At 38.0% G+C, this 18,982-nt stretch overlaps 1 protein-coding gene across 1 annotated transcript in view; it reads right to left on the reverse strand.

The window, feature by feature from the left end:
- The window catches only part of ACTR3 (actin related protein 3), a 39,738-nt gene that overhangs the window by 12,963 nt on the left and 7,793 nt on the right, over positions 1–18,982 (reverse strand). The window contains exon 2 of the mRNA XM_007421820.3: positions 6,401–6,456. Coding sequence (XP_007421882.1) covers positions 6,401–6,456 — 56 coding nt within the window. The remainder of the gene's footprint in view (positions 1–6,400; positions 6,457–18,982) is intronic.

Consider the following 18,982-nt stretch of genomic DNA (forward strand, 5'->3'; position numbering starts at 1 on the left):
AAGGACAAATTACAGACAGAATTATATCCTAAATTTTCAATAAATATTGATTCCTTTGCAAAGACTTACAACTCTGAAGGATATTACTGTTGGTATATTTATCCAGTTTTCTAGAAAAAATAAATTTCAAATAGAAGTGAACCCTCTATTTAATGCACCACTGGAAGCATTTAATGCATTTGGGTGTTAAATCCAAATGTCACTTAAATCTGAATGTTGTTTTTTCAACAGAAAAGAAAAGAAAAGAAAAGAAAAAGAGTTAATTGTATTTGTTCACAATATTCAGTACATGAAAAAAAGAAAATGTGTTCTAATATTTACATTTGGAACACACAAAACAGCTTTACTGAAACAGTTTTACTAAAAGAACTTTGCTTAGTTCTTCCACTTGACCTGAAGAAAATATTCCATTTTAACTGATGATTATCTCCTGTAGAACCTATAAGTAAGGATAATAAGGCCGGACTTCAATATCAGTGGAGGATCAATATAACATGTCACACTGCCCAAATTTCAACTCAACATCAACAATAGAGTTTGTAGATATGGGTAGAATGCTGAAGACAGTCTGAGATCTGGGATCCCCAATGTGTGTTGGCGATCAAGCAGAGTTGAGAGATAGAGCACTTGCAAACTACGAAAATTATAAAACATGAAGGAAAGAGAAAGAAAAATGCAAAGAGAGAGAAAAAAGAGAAGAAAAAAAGGAAAAAATGGTTCTGTACATTCAAAGTCTATTAAATAGAAGTCATTCAAATTGAGATTTTACTATTTCTGATTTAGTGAAAAGGGCTTAAGTACAGTGTGCTTCAGCTATATAAATAAAGTGGGAATTAAATTATTTTTCATGTCAAGCAAAAAGCATTATACTAGAAACACAATCTTATCACATTTATATGGTACCATTTATTATGCAATAAACTCCTGGAATGTTATGTCACAGAGCTTTCTTCTTACTTCTTAGCGTTCTTTTGTTTAACAAATATTTATTACCCATGCTCTATTTGACAAAAATGTTCAGTTTAGATTCTAAATATGCATAATAATGCAGAATTATAAACCAAAAAGTACTGGGCCAATTATGATGATTTTTTTTTTTAAAAAAAAGGTCACTAAGAGTCTACAACAACTTGATGGTACATAATCAATTAATCACTTTAACCAGATAAAACTTTCGTCTTTAACTCAGAGCATAAAACTCCTCATTAGAAGATGCAAAAAGTCTGCATAACAAATATTACTCTGCAATTGACAGAGCACAGACCCTGGACTTTGGAAATAATCAAGTGATCACAACACTTTATAAGTGATAAAGTCTGCAGAAGGACAGACTGCCTGAGCAGAGTATAAACCCTGTGCTCCTTCCTCCCCCTCCCTTCTCTGCCCTCCCCCATCATCAGGATGACCAAGCTGCCAATGAAACAGCAGCACTGCGAGGAGGCAGGGGAGGAAAAGGAAGAAAAGATGGCTGCCTGGGAGCTCTGCATTAACTAAAAAACGATAAAAGACAGATCAAACTCTGTAGAAAAAGGAGTATAACTCTTTAGAGAGTGACAATAGAGATATACAGGGATTAAGCAACAGGAGTATAGAGATCAGCAATAAACAAAAATATTAAGAGATACAGAACAGAAAGATATGAGAATATAGTGAAATTGGACTTTAAAGTATTTAGTGTAGATAAAGAGCTTATAGAAAATGGCAAGCTAAAATAGAAAATAGTTTTATTACTGAGATTTACTTCTGAACTAGTTGAAGACATTTACAGTTCCTTTTTATTTGTAAGCTTTTCTTTTTTGTAAAATAAAAGTCTCCCCCCAGCCATTGAAGGGAGACACAAAATTCCATCTAAAATTCCAACGCTTTGTGCCTATTGAATTTAGGTCAGCCTGGTTATTGGTGGTTCAAAGAAAAACAAAAAAAATACCTGAGATAAAGTCCCACTATGAACTGGTGGCAGCTGAATTTGTGAAAATGTATAACATTATTGTTTGTCTTCCTTTATAGTCTAGAAGATACATCTGGGAAAGAACATCTAATAATGCATAGTGGTCAATTGGTTATTCTTAGGCTGCTAGAAGGCCCCCTCCCAAAGGATATTTCTGAGGATAGGAGGGGAAATCAACTCTACCAATGCTGTTACACTTGCTGAAAGACATTACCTAATTTTATTACTCAAGTGCACTACTAATAACACTCATCTATTTGTATATTTTCTGATTCTGGATTACAAAAATAACAAGCTATCATATATAAGATATAAAACGTTGCTGCTAAATCTTTGGCTAGTTAAAATATAAAAAGGAAAAATAGCACTGGAAAAAAAACAATGCATCTGACACTATGAACTGAAAATTATATCTGGATAGATTTTTTTTTTAAAATAGGTTACCATGGTGTTTAAAGAGAGGAGTTATTCCTGCAATATAAAATGACTGCCTTGGATTTATGCTGCATGAGAATTTTAAAAAGCTCTAAAACAAATATAAGATTATATTTTGAGCACTACTTCAACCTCCAAAAGATAACTAGTAAAATGTAATGGAAGCTTATTAAAGTATGTTAAAATGTACAGAAGACTACATACATTACCAGTGGTTTCACAATCTATAAATGCTCAGTGTTGTGAATAAAAATAAATTGGCATTTTTAGCCATATTGAAATGTCATAAACTAAGGGAGAAAAATTACTGCAAATATGACATTAGCAAAGGAAACTATTCATAACATAGATTTTTAAAAAATATTCTAGAAACCTTTAAATTTTCTTTTTAACTAATACCCTGTTTTTGCAGTAAAATATACAGTGGGGCAAAAAAGTATTTAGTCAGCCACCAATTGTGCAAGTTCTCCCACTTAAAAAGATGAGAGAGGCCTGTAATTTTCATCATAGGTATACCTCAACTATGAGAGACAAAATGGGGAAAAAAATCCAGAAAATCACATTGTCTGATTTTTAAAGAATTTATTTGCAAATCATGGTGGAAAATAAGTATTTGGTCAATATCAAAAGTTCATCTCAATACTTTGTTATATATCCTTTGTTGGCAATGACAGAGGTCAAACGTTTTCTGTAAGTCTTCACAAGGTTTTCACACACTGTTGCTGGTATTTTGGCCCATTCCTCCATGCAGATCTCCTCTAGAGCAGTGATGTTTTGGGGCTGTCGCTGGGCAACACGGACTTTCAACTCCCTCCAAAGGTTTTCCATGGGGTTGAGATCTGGAGACTGGCTAGGCCACTCCAGGACCTTGAAATGCTTCTTACAAAGCCACTCCTTCGTTGCCCAGGCGGTGTGTTTGGGATCGTTGTCATGCTGAAAGAGCCAGCCACGTTTCATCTTCAATGCCCTTGCTGATGGAAGGAGGTGTTCACTCAAAATCTCACGATACATGGCCCCATTCATTCTTTCCTTTACACGGATCAGTCGTCCTGGTCCCTTTGCAGAAAAACAGCCCCAAAGCATGATGTTTCCACCCCCATGCTTCACAGTAGGCATGGTGTTCTTTGGATGCAACTCAGCATTCTCTCTCCTCCAAACACAACGAGTTGAGTTTAGACCAAAACGTTCTACTTTGGTTTCATCTGACCATATGACATTTTCCCAATCCTCTTCTGGATCATCCAAATACTTTCTAGCAAACTTCAGACGGGCCCGGACATGTACTGGCTTAAGCAGGGGGACACGTCTGGCACTGCAGGATTTGAGTCCCTGGCGGCATAGTGTGTTACTGATGGTAGCCTTTGTTACTTTGGTCCCAGTCTCTGCAGGTCATTCACAAGGTCCCCCCGTGTGGTTCTGGGATTTTTGCTCACCATTCTTGTGATCATTTTGACCCCACAGGGTGAGATCTTGCATGGAGCCCCAGATCAAGGGAGATTATCAGTGGTCTTGTATGTCTTCCATTTTCTAATTCTTGCTCCCACAGTTGATTTCTTCACACCAAGCTGCTTGCCTATTGCAGATTCAGTCTTCCCAGCCTGGTACAGGTCTACAATTTTGTTTCTGGTGTCCTTCAACAGCTCTTTGGTCTTGGCCATAGTAGAGTTTGGAGTGTGACTGTTTGAGGTTGTGGACAGGTGTCTTTTATACTGATAACAAGGTCAAACAGGTGCCATTACTACAGGTAACGAGTGGAGGACAGAGGAGCCTCTTAAAGAAGTAGTTACAGGTCTGTGAGAGCCAGACATCTTGCTTGTTTGTAGGTGACCAAATACTTATTTTCCACCATGATTTGCAGATAAATTCTTTAAAAATCAGACAATGTGATTTTCTGGATTTTTTTCCTCATTTTGTCTCTCATAGTTGAGGTATACCTATGATGAAAATTACAGGCCTCTCTCATCTTTTTAAGTGGGAGAACTTGCACAATTGGTGGCTGACTAAATACTTTTTTGCCCCACTGTATACCCTTTTGTAAGGCAAAAGGTAAAGTCTCTCCCAAATGACTTTACCTGGTGATTGCATAAAGATGTCCATATTGACTCATAGGCAACAACATGGGAGTGGTTTGTTACTGCCTTTTTCCAGTGTTTTTTACAGCTCCCCGGTTATGAGATTTTCAGAGGCTTTCTCCTTCAAATATCAACTAGGTCCAACCATGTTTAGATTTAATAAAATCAGTGAAAGTGGGTTTTGGGTTGCCACTTGCTGTGCTATTTATGCAAAGCATTATGAAAAACTATATAATTTATGAAAAATTAGTACATATGTTACAATGAGTCACAGAGACAGAAGGGCCATGAAGTCCAATCCTCTGCTCAGTTCAAGTATCCAAATTAAAGCATCACAATACATCACTTTCTAGACATGGTAGGATCTGCCACAAAATACTGCAAGCTATCCTTACCCCATATCAAGAATGATACTTTTAGACCAAATATTCTTTCATGTAGGACACTGTAAGTACTAAGGAGTTCAACCAGGCAAAGTCATTCCCCATAATCACCCCAGTTCTCATTTTCAAACATCCCACAGTTTCTGGAAGCACTGATCATGTTCAATTCTCACTTTGTTTTTTATTTTGTTTACTGATTTGTTTTGGGATGGTCTACATTCATCTTAATCTTTTGAACTCCTGCATCTTTTACTTCAGCCTACTGATTTCTCTCTCTTGTTCACCAATGGCCACATTCTGATTTCTATCTGCACTTAACTACTTCAGGTCACCGTCAGGGAGAATACTATTTATCCTTCTAACCATGAGATGACACTGCCCTTCCTCTTACTTCTCATACATGTTTTCTTCATTTTATTTTTTGGGAACTAGTCACAGTTATTGTTACATTTGTTTTGACATTTTTAATAACCAAGGTTAGGTTAAATTAAACTGTGATTAACAAACCATATAGAATATCTGTTGATGGTCATAGTAGGGTAGTGTATTTATAGGAAAAAAATGAGGAAATATTGAATAAGGAATGCCATGTGAAGCATTTAAAACAGAGGAGGACTGAAAGTAATATAACTTCACTGGAAGTATGGGAATTTTAAAGGAGCTAGATGTTAACTAGTTGTATTCTGAATGAGAGAATACAATAAGCAATTGAAATTAGCATTATTCCTGAATTTGTCCTCAAGGACCAAAAAAAAAAAAAATTAATTTCATCAATTCATGCAGTGCAACAGAAAGTGGATATAAGCATTTGGAAAGGCAGAACCAGGAAAGGCTTCCAAGGAAAAACTGCTAAACAGATAAGGGAAGTGAGTCATACAAGGCAAAATAAACCAGCAATTCAATACCAGCTGGCTTTCTATAGTAGAATACTGCTGTTACTCATCCAGAATAGCCAAGCACTCCCCCCCCAAAAAAGATGGTAAAATCCTGGATCAATATAAGACCCAAGGTTGCAATTGTCCTGACAATTAATTAAACTTCCTCTTTTAATCTTCTTTTGGTCTAATTGCACTTGTTTCTACTTATTAGTCAGTGAAATGAATTGTCCGCTGCAGCAAGACTCAACTAATCATTTGTCCAATGCCAAACTACCAAAAAGGATGAAAATTTCCAACAGCAAGTTAATTCTGTTCTACATCCTAATCAGAATAACTTTAGTTAAAAGACACAATTTGATAAAATAGCAAAAAAGGGCCTGAACATAAACTCAGTACTAATCTGTTACATGTTTCTTCATGATTCTCCATTAAACAAATTATAAATACAATGATCAAAACATTCATTTGCCCCCTTATAAATTCACATATTAATGTAAATCCTAAGGGTACCTATTATTCTGAAAACACATAAAGTAGTTTCAAAAAGAAATCTATCACATACAATGTAAGACTTCATTTAAATGGGATTTCAAAAGTATTGGTAATCTTAAGACTGTGGGCTAAATTAAGTGATGATGTAGTTACATCCTTAAAAACCACAACACTATGCCCAAAAACACTTACATGAGGGAATGATGAACTGTGGTTCTGTATTACCAGCATATCCCAGTTTGGTATACCTATAAAGACCAAGCAACATAAACAAGTTACCTTAAAAGTGATCAGCAAAACAGCAGTATTTACAAATCAGTGTCACATGAAGAAATACTGATGCACAAAAATATTAAGTAGCAACACAGTCTCCTCCCTGAAAGCCATTAGCCTAAATCTTTCAGGACTTTATTGAAAAGATAATGCTGATGCCAACTATACATCTTTCAACACATGGCCTGTAAGAACTGTGAAGACAGGCAGCACAAGATAATACTTTTGTTCCAAGTGACAATCCTAAGGTATATTAAATGCAGATACAGAAGTAATACAATAATACAGTAAATTGTATTGGTTAGTCGTCTGACCATATCAAAAGTTATAAAAGCAATAGAGAGAAAACAGCAGGGCATATTTATAATAAATTGTCACCCCTGAGGTCAACCCCAATCTGTTCTAGGTAGTCTATCCTCTTCAAAATAGTCTTTGATATAAAAATTGAAGTCTTGCTAGCGATATGCAGGTTTGTTTCCTGCAAGAAGTAAGACTGTTTCTCCTGGGTGTCCCAATATTTTTTTAGTTTTTAAGTAAGGATCTAAGTAAATGGTCCTTTCCATAGAATACAGTTTGCAATCAGACAGTCTTTCTTTGAATGGAACTCTATGGAACCTCCCATATCTTATCACAGAATCTAGTTGTTCAAAATGTGCTCTACTGAAAGCTCTTCTAAGATATTGGGGCATGTAAGTTGTAAATGCTTTTCTATCTGGGAGGCTGATTTTTGAAATATGTGATATCATCTTGGGCAGCAATGTTCAAGACCCTTTGTTTGAAACTTTTCTTGGCCTTCAGATCCGATTGGACTGGGAATTGGACAAAGAATCCATATTGTGAAATATTATTTGAAAGTTGGGCAGCCCAAGTCCAAGGAAACATATTCAGTGTGCTCTCTGAAACACAGCTTGGGTAATCTATCTATCTGGGTCCATAAATAAAATCTTCACCCAATAGTTGAATACTTTAATTGCTAGATGACTACGAATGGGGGATATACCCATCTCTGTCCTTACTGCTGGAGTTGCTGTGGATTTATCCACCCCACAAGATGCATTTCAGAAAAGTGGGCTACGTCTGTTTTAATAAGGGAGCATTTATATATCCCCACAGTTCTGATCATGTGTAATCACTGGAACTATTTTGTTGTTGTATACCTTAATGACTGGAATTAGGGAACAAGGGTAGCTATGGTTGCTGAACTGCCTTATTGCATTGGCACTGGCTGTAGCTGTTAAAGAACTCCTCATGAAATATGGGAGCCAGATACAGAAGTAATAAGGCATGCCCAGCCAGTGATGTTTAAAGCTTCACTGCAGCTGAACATTCTAGCTGAAAAAGGAAGCTTTTCCATTTAGAACCCACTAGCCTGATGAGCCATATGATTAAACCCCCTCTCTTATGGATTATTGTGAGCTGCCTAGTCATCGTATGAGATAGGTGGCCATACAAATCCTGTAAGGAAGGAAGGAAGTAAATAAATAAATAAAATCCATCCCTCTCAAGACTTGCCCAGTTTTTATTTCTGCCACCACCATAGTATATCTAGGATGTTAAGGGGGAAAAAAAAAAAAGATAAATATTTGCTCCCTAGAAAATAGAGGAATCATTATTCCATTACAGAAATCGAATTCAGTTTCAGTTATTACTCTCATCATCTTCTATGTCATTATTAAATGCCATTCCAGTGAAACTTCCCATTCAACTATGGAGTTTGTGGAAAGACTATGGGTCAATTATTTAGCTCAACTTTCCTCACAGGATCGTTGATGTAGTGATAAAATGAGGAAAAAAACCCTATCTTTGTGCCTTTGTCCCAGAGAAAAAGTGAGATATAAATGCAGTAAGTAAACAAACAAATATTATCTTTTGCTGAGAGAAGGCTGAGAATTTAAATAATTGTTTCCAGGCTTGCTTGAGATTTAACTTTACATGCTATAATGCCAAAAATCCTCAACATATGTCCATAAGCAATGTACCTAGCCACTACGTGCACTCAGACTGAAGCAGTCATACTCAGTCCTACAGAACCTAGCAAACCTATGCCTGGCTCCAGCTTTGTTGTCCATCCATACACTTAACAGTTCATTTGTCCTCTGTCTTTGTTCTCTGCATCAACTCTCACCTTTCTCTGTAAATAGCTCATGTTTTTCTTTTGCAATAGTTGTACCATTGATTGTTCTTCCTTCTCGCATGTGGCATATTTCCTAATTAAAAGCAGAAGCTTTTCATAGAGATTTTTGAAATGCCTTTCTGCTTGTTATTTTTCAGAATCCAATTTGCTCTCACCATCTGGCATTCAATGAAGTGTATGTATTTTGGGTCTGAATAACTTGCCTCCTTCTCTTTTTCCTGTACCTGACATTTTTAAAGATCAGTCATAAAAGAGGGTTAAGGTTATTATTTGTATGTCATGTAGTCTTTAGTCATTCAAATAATAATGCCATGCAAGTACAATACTATTACATCCCTTCCTAAAAAGACACTTTGTGAACCATATTTAAAGGAAACAAGCAATATGTTTCTATGGTAACCATGGACACTCTTAGTGCTTGTCAGGATCCCTGCCCCATATGATTTTTTAAAAAAATTTAAAAGCTTATTTTAAAATATTAATTGAGAAGCTGGCATTCTAGAAACCAAAGAACCAGGTTTTGATATCATCTCTATTTAAGAGAATGTCTCTGAGCTCCCCAAACATGTTGTTGGAAAATAAAACTGGTAAATAGCCACAGTCCGATGATTTATTTGCCCAAGGAAAAAAGAAAGTTAAGTTATGATGACAGAAGAGTGAGAGAATATCAGAGAATAAATTCATCAGTTTGTCTTACAGTGTGTGGGCACTTTGTGACTACTATATCCAAAATGATAGCTGTTTTGTGAAAAGACAAGCTTCTCCTATGGCAGTGATTTTGTTAGTGCCCTAGCACTGAGTATTAACAAAACAGTTGTATGTCAGCCTGAAGAGTAGGGTTGCATCTCAGTAATGGAGAAGTAAAATGTTTTGTCACTAAATCACATATATTTTTTCTTCTAAGTGAAATAATATTCAGAGGCTTTGGTATTTTAATACTGTCTTTCACATTCTTCAGATAATATGCACCAGTGGCTTCTCAATACAATAATGATGTAGTCAGTCTCATTTGCATAATAAACCTTGCATGATGACTCACCCAGACAAATTAAGCACTTATTTAAGTTCAGCAATTTTTAAAACTCAATTTTAAGTAGAAAGATATAATTGAACAGAATACAATACTATATTTATAAACTGCAAATAACTATTATTAGTTATTAATACAAAATGATTATACTTTATAGATTGGTTGATTGGTTTATTTGGTCCATTTTCCAAATCACCATCATCAAATTATTATTTCTATGTATTTGCCTAGATTTATATATCTATCCATGGTAGATATTAAACACAAATTCTGCCAGTACAAACAAAACTATTTCTTGGTGGCACTATTTAAAGGTAAGTAATACTATGACATGCATTTTATATTTACATTTGTTTAAAACAATGCAGATTACAAAACAAGTTCTCTGTGCTATCAAATTAATGAGGAAAGTTTAAAGGAAGCAACACCATACATAGGATTAACTGTATCAAAGTCCAGGGAAATCAGTAACAGACTAAGGCATGCCCAACTGAACATATACCTGGGCTTTAAATTCATCTCTGGTAAATGACCAAAATTTGACATACTACTATGAAAAATAAAATGGAAATAGCCAAATAACAATATTACAAAATACTACTATGCTTGCATAACATTTGAAAATGTATTGTATTCCGTATTGAGGGTGTACAAATTAGAGTTGATCTGATTTGTATCAGGAATCCAATTTGGATAGCAACTTCTGAGTTGATTCAGAAAACCATGTTTTCACACATGTGCAAAGGTTTTCTAAATGTCCAAATTGATTCAAAGTACCCAATCTCATTCAACACTTCAAACTGGTTTAAGGTTTTTACATCTCTCAAAACATCTGGAGGGCATCAGACTATCTACACCTTGGCTACAAGGATCAAATAACTTAAAATAAGAGATGTATCTATGGGGGGAGCCAGGGGTGTTTGTATATAGGTAGTCCTCACTTAATGACCCTAATTGGGACCACAATTTCTGTCACTAAGTGAAGCAGTCATTAGGCAAAACATCACATGACCACACTGCTTAGTAACGGCAGTCCCGGTAGTCCCGGTTGCAGTCATTAGGTGAGGACTGCGCCTTCATTAGGTGAGGACCTCACACTTCTCCTGCCCTGCATGAACTTCCAGTTTTGTCCCACTGCCTCCTCCCTGGCTGGGCCCAACGAGCTCCCTTTGGCAGATAAATGCTCTGCCATCCTCGCCTTTGCTTCAATTCCCCCCACCCATCTCCACCTCATCTCTGCCCTTTTGGGTGCCCTGCACTCCACCGCTGCCACCTACCCTTGCCACCTTCCTTCCAGCAGCAGTGGTAAATGCAGGCATGCTGCCAAATGCACAACTTTTGATCATATGTAAAGATGAAGATGAGAAACCTTATGCTAAGAAGTACAGCATAAGTTGTACTTATGACCGGCAACTCCGTCACTAAGCGATACTGTCATTAATTGAAACATCATGTGACCATGCCAGACTTATGTCAGTTCCACTGCGGTTAAGCAAATCACCCATGGTCATTAAGTGAGACATCATTTGATTGTGACTTGCGATTTTACTGCTGGTGTCTCCATTGTCTTTGCTTGTCGGAAGCCAGCTGTGAAGCTCTCAAATCACAATCATGTGATTGCAGGATGCTGCAACAGTCATAAATACGCACTGGTTGAGAACTGCCCAAATCGCGATTATGTGACTGTGGGGACACTGCAACAACTGTAAGTCCGAGAACTGGTCATAAAATTACTTTTTCAGTGCTGCCGTAATTTTGAACAGTTGCTAAACAGGGCAGTCATTAACTGAGGACTACCTGTACTAATAAGTTTTGAAATAAGTTTTGAAACTGAAAATTTAGGATTCTGTCCTATACTTGGTCATTTGCACAGTAGCATAATACTACTAAACTAAGCAGGAGTTACTTTGAGGAAAGACACTCAAGATCAGATTGTTAATGCAAGAGAAGGAAGTTTCAATAAAAGAACATAGGTTAAGCAATACTCCAAAACTCAGAAATGGTAAACTCAGGAAAATAAAACAGAACACCATTCACAATATAAAAGACTGCTTAGTATCTTATGCCGGAAATGATCTTCTACATACTATTTTTAAGGATTAGAAGAAAAATGTTAAGATGTATTTCCAGTAAAGCCTATACTTTGCACAGCTCAGCATATCTAAAAATATTCATAGCTATTCTAGCAAAAATGCAGAAGAATGAATCACAAAAATAAACATGGCTATTGGCAGACACTCAGGACACCTAATACTAAGTCAAACTCTTTGCAGTTTTACTACTTTATTGTTCAAAGATCTAAAGTTCATTTTAAATAGAGTAATTTCTCATTCAGAATAGTAAGATGGCTATCAAGTTATATTGTGAAACAAAAAAATGGACAAGTAGAATAGGAGAAATATTGATACTCAGCTATAAACTGATCTAGATTTTTTTTTCCAAAAAGGCTGCACTGAATCAAATATACTTAAGGATTTTTCTAATCTCAACCCATTATTTTAATGGAATTGCATAAATCATGAAAAGCAAAATGCATAATTCTTTGAGGAATCACAATGAGACACTTTTCTATTTCCAGTTCAATAACAAACTAGTCTTAATTATTTGGCAGACCCTGGTACTGGCAATATATTATAATCTCATATTAGTAGTATATGTAATAATTAATCTACAACTTAGTAGTAGATTTACCCATAGTAAATTCTTATATCTATGATTCAGCATTTCAAGAGTATTCCAATGTCTTTTTGCAGAATCACAGTTATCTATTCCTGTTTATCTTCCTAGTAGATTCTTAAGGTTAAAGAACCGAATCATGCCATATGTGTGAAGAAAGGATAAACTTTAAAATATTCCTATTCTTTCCAGTTCAATACAGAGCAACCACACTGAACAAATAATTAAATAGCCACTATTCTACTGGGAATTATTCTTCTCTCTACTACTTTTTAACAAACACACAAGACCACTGGGAGAGATTATCTGTCAGTTCATGGTAAGATATCATCAGTATGCATTCTAGGTCAGACCACAGATGCTGTGGAACTTTTGACACAAAGCTTGGAGGCAGTGGAAGTCTGGATGGGACAGGAGAGAGCTGAGGTTGAACAAACAGTGTTGCTGTTTCTCCAGGATGCGCTGCTTCTCAGTAGCAACACCATTTTTGAGGAATAGCTTCCTTGTGGAAATCAGGCTAGCCCCCTCCCTGATCACATTCAGAAAGATGCTGAAAACAGAACTCTGTTCTTTCTAATCAGACTGAGCCATCTGTGTTTGATTTGTTTTTAACCATTATTTTTATTTATTTATCATATTCATATACCACCCATCTCACAAAATGTGACTCTGGATGGCATACAATAAAAACCATAAAGTAAATAATATTTAAAAAATCATCATCATCATCATCATCATCATCATCAGACTAAAGGGCTAGGATAGAGCATTAGATGTTATAGGATAGCCATTTCCTCGAAATCCACCCAAGCCTGTTGACACAACCAGGTTTTGAGGGACTTGTGGAAGGACATCAAAGATGGGGCCAGTCTCACCTTGGGGGGGATGACATTCCACAGGGCGTGTGCCATAGCAGAAAAGGCCTGTCTCCTGGGTCCCGCCAGATATATGTCCTTAGCAGACGGGACCTGCAACATACCTCTTTTGCCAGACCTGATGGAACAGGCAGAGTTAATTGGGAAGAGTCAGTCCCCCAAATAACCTGGCCCCATGCCATGGAGTACTTTAAAGGTGAAAACCAGCATCCTGAATTGGACCCAGAAGCAATCTGGCAACTAATACAGCTCACGGAGCAGAGGTGTAACATGTGCCGTTCTAGGGACACATATAACTGTCCATGCCGCTGCATTCTGCACCAGCTGAAGCTTCCAAATACTCTTCAAGAGCAGCCCCATGTAGAGCACATTATAGTAGTCCACCCAGGAGGTGACAGTGAGCAGAGCTCTCAGATCCAGGAACAGGAGCAACTGGTGCACAACACAAAGCTGTGCAAAAGCCCTCCTAGCTACGACTGCCACCTGCTCTTCAAGCAGGAATTGTGAGTCTAGGAGGACCCCAAGTTGGGCACCCAGTCTGTCTGAGGCAGTGCAACCCCATTTAGTACCAACAATGGCATAGTCTCAGAACAAGGCCCCAAAACCCAGAGCCACTGTCTTACCAGGGTTCAGTTGAAACATGTTGTTCTCCATCCAGATCCCCACAGCTTCCACACACCAGGATTTTGCTGTTGTGCAAATCAACAGCATTGCTTAATTTGCCGGGGGCAGAGATATATAACTGAGAATCATCAGTGTACTGATGATACCTCACCTCATGGCAACAGATAAGCTCACACAGCAGCTTCATGTAGATGTTAAACAGAAGTAGAGGAAGAACTGAATCCTGCAGCACCCCACACAGTAGGGGCTGAGGGCAAATCAATCCCAGAGAAGGGAGGAGAACCAGCACAATACAGTGCCACCCACCCCCAGTCCCCAGAGCTGGTCCAGAACAATACCATGTCGATGGTATTGAAGGCTGCTGAGAGATCAAACAGAACAAGGATGGATGCACAATCCACATCCTGCTTTCACCAGAGATCATCTAAAAACGTGACCAACGCCATTTCTGTCCCATACCCAGGCCTGAATCCAGACTGAAAGGTATCCAGATAATCCACTTCATCCAGGGTCCCCTGAAGCTGCTGCACAACCATCTTCTCAACCACCTTCCCCAGAAAGGGGAGGTTAGATACTGGATGAAAATTTTTACCCAAGGAGGAATTCACCATGCCTAGAACCCACTCACATGACACCCCTTGGGGAGCTTTAGTTGGCCAGGAGGGGCATGGATCTAGAAAGCAGGTGGCCAAACTCAAAGTTACCTTTTTCAATGCTGATTTTATTCCTACTGTGGATGTTTTAAACTTTTTTTCTAGCCACTTAGAATTGCTTGATCACACCAGGATATAAATCTAATGAACAAACCAACTATGTCCGGTGCATCAGTTTCAGAACTACCTGGTGCAGGAGGCCCTGGTGATGCTTATTCAAGCCTTATCATCACAAGAGACTACTACAATGTGTTTTACCCTTTGAGAACTATTTGGAAAGTGCAATTGGTACAGAATGAACCTGTCTGCATCTTAGCAGATGAGAGCACCTGCAAGCATGTAACACTGATACTGGAGAATTGCACTGGCTTTGAGTAAGTTTTCAGGTAGAATTCAAAATGCTGTTATTAACCTTAAAAGCCCTACACTGCTTGGCTCCCAGGTATCTGCAGGAACATCTCCTCCAAATAGAACTTACCTGTCCAGTATGCTCATCCCAACAGGGAATATTGGATGTTTCCCAGATGCAAGAAATGATAACTGTAGAGGACTGGAGAAGGTGTTTCTCTGTGGTGGGCTGCACCTCCTGGAACAGCCTCACTTCTACAGAGATCCAGTTGGTGTCAACCCTTGCATCTTTTTTAAAGCTTTTAAGACAGAACTTCTCCACTGGGCTTTCAAAAGTTAGTTTCGTTTGATTCTTGAGTTGGCACCAGTGGTAATATGTAGCTATTTATTATCGCTTTTATTTTTTTGTTATTATTTGCTATGGTTCTTAATAATACTTTATTTTATTAATAGTTTACTATTATAAACTGTTTGGAGTCATAAGATATTGTGGTACGTAAGTATAAAAAATACATAAATATTATCAAATATAACCAGTTAATAAAAATTTAATGGACATATTACAGTTAAGTAAGTTATATTGAAAAAATAACATGTTTAGAATTCAAATATTATTCACGTATTGCTAAATAGTAACTAATAAATACCTGCTCTGAAGTTATTCATATACAGGACAGCTGGTGTAACTCAATCAGTTAAAAATTAATTTAGGTAAATGTGAGATCCATATAAACAATACAAGCAACATCTACTTCATCTATTAAAAAGTAGGTTTTGCTTTAGAACTTTCAGCCAAAAAAAATGTTTTTCAAGTAATCATTGGCTATGCATATTTGGTCTGCATTTTTTTTTCTTAGTTGAGTAAATATTTAAACTATAGTGATTTAAAATAAGGAACAACTCTTTAACTGCCATTTGTCAGTAGTCTGTGAAGCTGGAGGAAGAAACTGATACTTCAAGGTTGCAGACAAATAATCCTTTGTTAATTTATAAAAAGGAAGAAGGAATAGAGGAAATACTATGCAGACAATCCACAGACCAGCTCACTCAGTTCAATAATTACTGCTGCAACAAATATTAGTCTTTTCAAATAATATTTACACACAAGCTTATAGCCCAGTGTATGTATGCTTGTGTGGAACAATTGTAGCACTAGCACTAAATTTCTTATCAATGTCTCCTCTGGCTGTCACTGATCAATTTTTATGGCTAGCAAAGGGTAGCATTACCAGATCTGGAGTGCCATTTAGTGATCTCCTGGGTTTTTGGAGTCCAGATCTGGTATCCTTGCAAATCAGTCAGCTCAGTTCCTCTGAACAATAACTCAGTCTGACGCTGAAGCAGGAGGAGGTGGGGTGGGGGGAATAATAAAAAGGAAGCCACAAAAATTATATTTTCAGCCTATGAAATTTCATTGGAATTAGGAACTGACAAAGGATCCACTATAACTCTGCTATATATTTTTTAGTTCCAAGATCCATAGAACTGATACAATGCCCGTTCACACTATAGCTAGAGACATTTTGGTTACAGGTAGTCCTTGGTTAAGAATGGTAACTGGGACCAGAATTTCCATCGCTAAGCGATGCAGTTGTAAAATGTGACATCACGTGATTGCATTGTTTAGTAACAGCAATCCCTAAAGTCCTCGTTGCCATGATTAAGAGAGGATCACAGGTCGTTAAGCGAGGACCTCCTCGCAACTTCCTGCTTGTTTCCAACAACCAAAGTCAGTAGGAAAGCCAGCAGGAAGTTGCAAATCCCAGGTGGCTTGCAAGCAGGCTGGCAGGTACATAAGTGGCTGCTACTGGGAGGGAGAGGGTGTGCGAGGGTGTGTGGGTGGCTGGTGAGGTGCGAGTGCACCAGGGATGGTAAAGGTTGCATTGGTGGCCAGCGAGGTGCAGCGGGGATGGCTGCACAAGGGTGCACGGGTGGCCAGTGAGGCGCAGTGGGTGGCTGCTGCCGGGTGAGGGAAGGTGTGTGAGGGTGCAAGCAGTCCCAGAGCCACGGCGCAGCAAGAAGCTGAAGAGCCGCGGCACAGCAAGAAGTCCCAGAGCCACAGTGTGGGAAGCAGCCCCAGAGCTGTGGCACAGCAAGCCCCAGAGCAGCTCCTGTTTTGAAGCCCATCTCCTCCCACACCCCAATGAGAAGTGCCCCACACCACTTGCCTGGGCCCATCTCGCCTATGACTCCGCCACTGCAGGAGCAGTCTTCCAAGAGCCTCACTACTAGGGTGTCCCTCCACCCTGGCCTGATGTCACTGGTGTGCAATTAGGGCAGAGGGAATAGAAAAAAATGTGCCCCAGCATGGCAAGAAGCTCCAGCCCTGCAAGCGAAAGATTGTCCTGGCTGGCAATGGCGTGTGGCAAGGCGCAGCGCAAAGGATCACCCCAGCCAGCAGGGCTCCAGCCCCTTCCATTCCTGGCGGGGCAGTGGCACACACCCACCCACTTGTAGCTCTCACCTGCTGGCCTGTGGTTCCTAACTTAGAAGAGTTATTGAATGAATGGATATTAAACAAGGACTGCCTGTACATGCAATCATTTATATGTATTGAAATTATCTTCTATAGGACCCTTTATTAGCACTCATAATAATGAGTGTAAAAATTTGCCTCATTAAAAAAACAAAAAACATTTAGCTAAAATCCTGATAGAATAAAACTAAGAATGAACAGACTAGGATAAGATATGAGGGAGGCACTGATTTTTCACTACCATCTATAAAGTTTCAAGGAAGAAAATAATGTTGTGGGATTTCTCCTTTGTATTCTAAACAAATCTCAATTTGTTAATGCAAGCATACATATATATTATATTACTCAAAACAACACTCAACGTTTTCCTAAAGAATTACAAAACTAATAGAATTCAGAGTTAGGTATCATTGGGTATTTTTGTTACCAATGCCTTCTGTGAAGGAGCAGAAAAGAATCTTTATCAAATACAAAACTGGGAAACAGGAACAACATTCCAAATTGCGTTGACAGAATGGAAAACTCAGGTAAAAATAACCAAATGAAATTCAACTGTCTAAAGCACAAAGTTCTGTTTTATGAGGGAGAAAAAAAATAATGCATCACTGGTGCAGGAGAAAATCTGCATGCTATAATGCATGCCATACTCCTTCCCTCTGTCAATCTATCACAAACTAAACACATACCAGTAATGAGGCGATTGCTAAACAACAATACAGACCTATTCACTTCTGTACCTGTTGGGGTTCATCTGGATGACTTTCTCCAGCCTGACACATTTTAAAATCTTCCCAACCTGCTGCTGGACTACAACTTTCACATTCTTAGCTAGCAAACTGGAATTGGTTCATAGGGAACAGTGGGTTACAGACATAGAAGTCTTCCAAGTAGAGCCCATGTAATGTTGTACCAGAACTGAGTTCACATGGATTACTGTACTGTTGAAGAAGGGATGGATGTAAGCTCACAAATGAACTGAGGATTTTTGCAAGATGCTTCATTTACTGAACACTTTTTATTAGGATTATTCACCCTATAATAAGTTTTACTTGATCTCATATACTGCACTGTAAGTTCCAATTATATCAGTTTTTAGAACAGCTAGAAGGAGTTTTAACACAACAAGCCAATTGTGCAGGGTGTTAATAAGTATTATTTGTTGGCAAGTAGTACTGTATTGACAAAGCAGTTGTTTCAAAGGCTTATGCAGTTGCTTCAAAAGATACTCCTGGTTGATTCCACGTGCATGTACACACATAGGCACTTTGGTTTGTTCCTAGCAAACCTGCAAACACAGCTGCTTTAATGATTCAAAAAGAGTAGTTTATACAGGCTCTCATGTATAGCAAAGCATCTATTTCAAAGGTTTTGCACAATTCTTACATAGTCCCGTTTCCCACTGCTAGGGAAACTATTGTTTGCATAATTTAAATAATGATCAAAGAAATTTATGTCTAAAACTATCATTTATTGCTGGTTGACCTGACAAACAGTAAACTGGTAAAATCATTATACCTTCTAAATATACAAAATCTTTAAAGGATCACTAATGTCATTATCATTTACATTTATGGATTATATAATGCAATCTTCCCCAATCTTTTTTCAGATGCACTGGAAATGCCCTTGACTTCAGAATTATGGGAACAATAGTCCCAACATCAGGGGCATCTGCGGGGGCCACC

This window comes from Python bivittatus, unplaced genomic scaffold (assembly GCF_059951505.1).
Source record: "Python bivittatus isolate LINGU-HERP-01145 unplaced genomic scaffold, Pbiv_v1 ctg000480_np1212, whole genome shotgun sequence".
Taxonomy (NCBI): Eukaryota; Metazoa; Chordata; class Lepidosauria; order Squamata; family Pythonidae; genus Python; species Python bivittatus.